Genomic DNA, 7,009 nt, shown 5'->3' with positions numbered 1-7,009 from the left:
CAAAAACCTCCTGATATCCAAGTACAAAAGGCCATGACACGGAGGACTGGATTGCACCTCAGTTGGCAGACACTCAGTTAATCTTGGTTTTTATCCAGTTATAGAATGTCTGAACGCTGGCGTAGACCCCAGGCTTGTTCCTCTGCCCACAGCCGTGGCCCCAGCTCACCACCCCGTTGATGTAGTGGGTACCGTCCTGCTCACACACCAGGGGGCCACCGGAGTCACCCTGCAGGGTCACACAAAACAAAAGACTAGATCTCAATGCATTTGCCAAAGTGAAAGTGGCCATTTTGTTTGCTCCAATACAGCAACTTATTTTTCTTTGGAAAGTGTGGAGGACTTCCTGGAGTTCAGGAATCTGCAACATTCGTTGATCAAAAAGCAGCTTTTCCCCACATTACAGCCAGTAAAGTCAACCTGGAGCTGTGAAACCAGGTTAAACCTTCAAGGTGGAGATGTGTGTTTCTTCTGTCTGCTCCTTTTCCAGCTTATGGAGGCCGACGCAGAACAGCAGTGATGACATCACACCTCCTTGGTATGCGTCACACTCGTCGTCCACAATCCTGTGACGTTCTTCATGAAGGCTTGAAGTCCCGTTAATCTTGTGTCTCAGTAGTCATGATGTGCGTCCTAATAGTCCCTCCTATCTCCTTTCCTATCCACTTTTCCTTAACCCCCGGAAGTGTTTCAGTGATAAGAAGCTTTCCAATTGAAAATGTTACCAAAGTCACCAAAACAAGAATGTGCCTGTAAGGAGTTTAAATGAGCTAGAACCCAGATCCCAGCAGGAATGTTCTGGATGTTGTAGAACAAAACACAGTCAAGTCCAGGTTTTGTGTTTGATTGGTTCTTTATTCACCTGCAGTCGTTTTACCTTCAGTTCCTCTTTTCCTTTGATTAACATTCAGACCTGCTGATATTTGACATCATATCAGGTTTGGAGCTGCAGGAAGCGACAGAAACTCTCTTTTTCTGATACATTTTCAAAAACTTGTACTTTTTTCACCACGACATGAACCTTCACTGCTGTCTGAGTGTTATTACGCCACCTAGTGGAAGTGTGCTCTGACTGTCACTACACCTTTCCTTAACTCCTTTAGGAAGCCTCCTAACACCTTTCCTCGACCCTGTGACATCATCCACGTGGTTAAGGAAAAGTGGATAGGAAAGGAGATAGGAGGGAGGATTGAGACGCAGCCGTAGACTTAGTTGGACTCAGTCCAGCTGGTGTAGTCTGGTCTGTCTCTTCTTACAGTCTCTGGCCACTGATCTATCAAGCAGCAGTTGCCATCTTCTTGTGTTGGAATCCAATTCCCTTCAGTGCCTTGCTCATGTGTTGGGCCCTATGCTGGTTGAACTTAGCTGCTCTGATGCCTGACAGGAGCGTCCATGTTGGACAGACAGGTTATTGGTTGGTATTTGGATGAGATGGCTGTTCTGCTCTGTGTTGACCAGTGCATGGAGTGACGTCATGGAGTGACGTCATGGAGTGACATCATTGAGTGACGTCATGGAGTGACGTCATGGAGTGACGTCATGGAGTGACGTCATGGAGTGACGTCATGGAGTGACGTCATGGAGTGACGTCATGGCGTGACGTCATGGCGTGACGTCATGGAGTGACGTCATGGCGTGACGTCATGGAGTGACGTCATGGAGTGACGTCATGGAGTGACGTCATGGCGTGACGTCATGGCGTGACGTCAAGGCGTGACGTCATGGAGTGACGTCATGGCGTGACGTCATGGAGTGACGTCATGGAGTGACGTCATGGAGTGACGTCATGGAGTGACGTCATGGAGTGACATCATGGAGTGCCGTCATGTTTGGACCACACGGTGCCTGGGGGAGCCAGCTCTTCATGGTTCACTGGTTGAACTTACTCCAGGAGGTTTCTGTTCTCAGGCTCACACTCCATTGGCCTTATGGTTGTAGGGCGCTTTGCTCACATACACATTTCCAATATGTTTCCATCTCAGCGCCTGGTGGGTCTGACCTGCTGCGATTGAAGGTGAACATCACTTCTCCCTCTTATCTCTTTAGCCAAGTGACTGGAGCTACAAACGTGTTCATTGGTTTCAAGTTTTCATTCTCCAGGTTCCCTTTACGTATCTCAGCCAGCCTCTTACCTTCCCTCCATGCTGGATTTATCTTCCGGGGGCTGATGTGAGCGTATTAAGAAAAGGGTCAACACACACTCACCTGGCAGGAGTCCACGCCGCCCTGCAAGATGCCTGCACACAACATGCTGCCGTCCACCACGCTCCCGTAGATCTGAGGGGATTTGCATCGGTCTTCAGCGATCAGCAGCACGCGAGCGTTCAACAGCTGCGGGCTGTAGCGCCCTGAAAAGTAGAAAGTGGAAACGTGACGACGCGTCCTTCTCTGGATATCAAACAAGCGTTTGGTGGAGAAAGCATGAAGCGCATTACGGTTTTCAGTGGCTCCCCATCCAGACACCACGCACTCCTTCCCTGCGGGGAACGGCCGCTCCGGCAGACAGGCCGTCCTCACAAAGCGAGTTTCCTTCGCGCAGTACGGACGGTCCGTGACCTGGAGTTTAAGCAGCGCTGCAAAGAAGATCGGCAACTTTTGTTTTACTCATTCACACTAACGAATAGTTTCATCACAGAAGGAAAAAAAAAACAAACGAAGCCCAATAGGTCTGATACGCACCGACGTCATTGTAGAGGGCCGTGGGGGTCTCCCTGTAGTTCTCATGAAGGATCGTCTCAATGACCGGGATGGTCTGGTCCATTTCCTCCTGCCTCTGAATGTTCACTCCTCCCAGCACCACCTGGTACTCCTTGCTCGGAACACTGAAACACAGGCCCCGGATCCGCGTGAGCGTGAAGCACGGAACGACGTCGCGAAGCCGTCAAGGTGGCGAAACCCACATGCAGTGGGCGGCGGTGAGGACCCAGCAGGAAGCGATGAGGATGCCGCCGCATATGTGTCCGTAGTGTCCGTTGGAGCCCCTGACTCTCTCCTGCAGCGACACTTGCCAGGGGTGGGCGCCGGGGAAAGACTTGCTGCCCCCGTGAATCCTGGAGGTGCGGACGGGCTGGGACTTTCCGCACTGGGAGAACTGGGCGGGGCCGGCGTCCGGGTTGACGGGCGTGGGCGGAGTGACCGGAGCTGTGACAGGTCACCTGGTTAGTCTGGTTTCAGTTGCATTCATACAAAGCGGCAAACAAGAACATTACGACAAAAAAATCAAATGTCCGGCAACCGACAAATGGAATCTTGAAGCCTGATCGTGTGCCTTCAAAGGACTACAAGCAACAAATACAAAACTAAATGACAGTTTAAGTTAGAAATCAGTTGTCGGATAATAAGCAAATATTCAATTAACCTTTAATTAGTTTACATCTTTCAACTCTGTTTCCCAAAATTGACACACCCCTATATTTAACATTTGTTCTTAATTTACAGGTTTCAAACATTAACACCTCACTTAAATTACAAATTGCCTTTTATTTGAAAAAGTTATCTTTGAATACCACGTGGAATGCTATTACTCATCACATGGAACATATTGTTTTTAAATATCTAATATCCAAACATGTTCATGTGGATGATTCTATGCGAATTGGTGGAGTTCTGGTATCCAGCTCTAGTTAGGATCCTAATCGCTCTTTTCTGCAATTTGATTATTGGATCCAAGTTAGTTTTATATGTATTTCCCCATATTTCCACACACGATGTCATACAAGGCTGCACAAGTGAACGGTACCGTCAATGGAGACATTTATTATTCAGTAAGTCTCTAGTTTAGTAAAGAACAGAAATAGACTTGGTGGAATAAAGAAACACGGAGGGAGACGGTGTTTCTAAGTCAGGAATGATGAAAACAAGACAATTGGGAGTGGTGAAAACGATCACCTGTGGAGCATTTCCTGACGCTGCAGTGGTCCCAACTCAGCTGGCCATCTTTCTTAATGAAGCACCAAGGCCTTTCATCACCGTCAGGATTCCTGAAAAGAAAACGGAAATTTATGATAAAAAAAAAAAACAAACAATAGAAATATATCCTCTATATATGCTTTTGTCACGCTAATGTTACATACAGTTAATGTCTATATGCTTTGAAAAGAAAATAAAAAAGGGGGGAAAAAGAAGAAAAAAAGTCTATACGCTTTTTCATCAAAAACAAAAATAACCCCACAACCGATAGACTTGGTCTCTGACTTTGCTGACTTTTATAAATGAAGCGTGGAGACTGAATAACGCATGACTTGTATTGTACATGTGAGGAGCAGCCAGGCAGGTACCTGCAGTAGTTCTCTTCCAGACCGTTGAAGTCTGAATAGGTCACGAAGGGATCCTCCCCGTTTTGAGTGATGAAAAACGAGTGCCAGTCCAGACAGTCCTGCCCTTCCTCCGTCGTACCGACCATACCTCTGTACGTCTCTCCGTGCCCGTCGTAGCAGTCAGTGGGAGCTGCAACGTGTCAACGTCCATGTGACGGGAGACAGGAGTCCAACTGGACATCAGACGGAATCACAGTGTTTAACTCCTGCGTGCGCACGTTGTTGGAAAGACTCTTACCGATTCCACACAACTTCCCGGTGTAGCCGTTGGGACAGGCACAACGGAAGCGGCGGTTCCCTTTGAGGCAGGAGCCTCCATTTTTGCAAGGGTTGGGTTCACAGGGAGACGCTGGCACTGATGCACACAACACAAACACCCGCCGCCGCTCAGACACACGGATCATTCTGTATCCAACGTCTTCCAGAATCTCACAATACCTTCCTTGCTCACTGTAGTTTTCTTCAAACATGAGGGTCAGAAAGTGTAAAAACTCACACGTGTTGCACTGGGGTCCTTGGAATGGGGGTCTGCACTTGCACTCGTAGTACGGCGGTTTGTTCATGTTGACCATGCAGTCGCCGGCGCCGCACTGGACGTTCTGACACACGTTTTTCACTGCAGAACCAAAAGTCGACAGGTTTGAGCTGAACCCAGTTTAAGATTGACGGCGCGGCGTTTTGGACGGAGCCTCTACCTTTCTGGCACCTTTTGCCCATGTAGGGCTCGAGACAGGCGCATGTGAACTCTGTAGAAGACTTCACCTGGCAGGAAGCCCCGTTGAAGCAAGGGTTGGGATCACAAGCGTCTGAGGAAAGAGAAATAAAACAAAAAAAAAGGCAATCAGAGAGCTCTGACAGGTGGTCCGAGGTGTGGGGAGGACGGTGAGGCCTGGACACTTACTGGACAGGTCCAGGAGGTCAAACAGCCAGTCGTTTAGGTCCCACGTGATGGCGGTGGAGGTGTCAGTGGGGAGGTCGCCATAGTCATCTGCCAACAGTGAACAGTTTCACAACAGGACTCTGGCAGCCTGACAGTCGGTTCTCAGTCCAGGTGACCAGGGAAGTCTTGGCATGTTCGTCATCAGCAGTGACTCTCCCAGGTCCCAACTAACTCTTCTGGGGTCGTGAACTTCACACATCCCCAGCTTCTGTGTTCATGATTCAAAACCTGCCCTTTTTGTCTCCTGTCCAACTGGCTGCTTCCTGTTGTTGGAGTCGCCACAGCAAATCAATGCTCCTCGTACTGTGGACTCACCGAGGCATCATGGCAGACACGTTACGAAATGTCAACAACCCACCTCTTATCAGAGTACTGTATTTACCATCCTGGAGAGGCTGATTGAATTATATGTGTGTGTACATATACATATACATACATACATATATGTATATACACTCACACATTTAACCTTTGTTTTACCAGAAAAAACCAAGAGAAGAAGAAGAAGAAATTTAAACACATATATCAGCTGGTTAACTCAATGACTTCATTTAAAAAGTTAATAAAATGATATATCTTTTGAGATATTCACAAAAGAAATGACTAAATTAAAGTTTAAAAAAAAAAGAAGAGAAAAAGAAAAAAGAAATGAGAAAAAAACTAAATTAAAAATACAATTAAAATACAAGCAAGTTAATGAACCTAACTTCAGAAAGATATCTTTTTTAAAAAAAATTTCATCGTTAACCTTCGTTAGAATTATGCACACAAGTAAGATTTTGTCTTTAGCGCTGACATCACACACTGAAATGCTCACACTTCTTAACATCACACTATCAAAACTGGCGACTCAGCAAAAGTGGCAGAAACACTGCAGTGTGGACGGCGATCGGTGGAGGAGGAAGTCTTACAGTAGTCAAAGAGCTGAAATGACAAAAACAAAGAACAACTCAGACAACAAAAACTCTTCAGATACGAGTGAAAAAAAAAAAACCTGCGTGAGACGTGAATAAAACGAGGTGCAGAGCGGACTCACATGAACAGTTTGCACAGAGAGGAGCAGCAGCAGGGCTCCGGCAGTCGCCATGGTGCCGAGAGGGATTCTCTTCACACCCCCACGGCCACGCTTCACTTTTAAACCCCCAAAGATCAACACACCCCACTCACCTGTCAATCTTTAGCCAGCTGCATTGATTTTGTGGGAGTGTTTTTTTTGGCCTGTGCTTCCTTTTTGTGTGTGTGTGTGTGTGTGTGTGTGTGTGTGTGTGTATGTCTTCACCAGTTTCATTTACTTAACCTCGTCTTGTTTACCATTAAATTACAGTTGAACTTGAAGCTCCGGAGGCCAACTTCAAGTGCTGGGCTTTCCACTGCACTCAACTGCTCACAAACAAGCAACAACGACAAACAAGCCTTCAGTTCCTGGAATATATCTATTTATTGGGGTCTTTTTTCTTCTTTTTTTTTTTTACAATAACGTGAGGTTAGTTTTCAACGAGGGTGTGTTTCGACACTCGGCTCAAGTTTGTGAAATCTCATTTTGATGTGGACACATGCACTTTGACCCCAGCAGCTCCAGAGGTCATTCCAGTGGCGTGTGGGCGGAGAGCCGTCCTCAACTAATCCCCTGCTGTGTCCCAGTTCAATGGAAATATTGGCGTCAGATATATAACAGGCTGTTGTTTATTCACATTACTGAGGGGTATTAGAACACTTCTCTTAAGAGGATGTTTTATTAGTACTATTATTTTCA

At 46.8% G+C, this 7,009-nt stretch overlaps 1 protein-coding gene across 1 annotated transcript; it reads right to left on the bottom strand.

The window, feature by feature from the left end:
• Positions 1-73: 73 nt before the first annotated feature.
• On the bottom strand, positions 74-6,343 carry habp2 (hyaluronan binding protein 2; the record flags this gene model as incomplete). The annotated part of the gene is made up of 13 exons (XM_080517499.1): positions 74-229; positions 2,206-2,348; positions 2,436-2,573; positions 2,680-2,822; positions 2,901-3,141; positions 3,889-3,980; positions 4,278-4,446; positions 4,555-4,671; positions 4,813-4,932; positions 5,012-5,122; positions 5,218-5,304; positions 6,168-6,180; positions 6,293-6,343. The coding sequence occupies 13 exons, from the start codon at positions 6,341-6,343 to the stop codon at positions 74-76; spliced, it is 1,581 nt and encodes a 526-aa protein (XP_080373625.1).
• Positions 6,344-7,009: the final 666 nt, after the last annotated feature.

Source organism: Blennius ocellaris, assembly GCF_963422515.1.
Source record: "Blennius ocellaris genome assembly, chromosome: 21".
Classification (NCBI taxonomy): domain Eukaryota; kingdom Metazoa; phylum Chordata; class Actinopteri; order Blenniiformes; family Blenniidae; genus Blennius; species Blennius ocellaris.
Note: the sequence above shows the minus strand (reverse complement) of the source record. Positions and strands in the feature narration are given on the sequence as shown.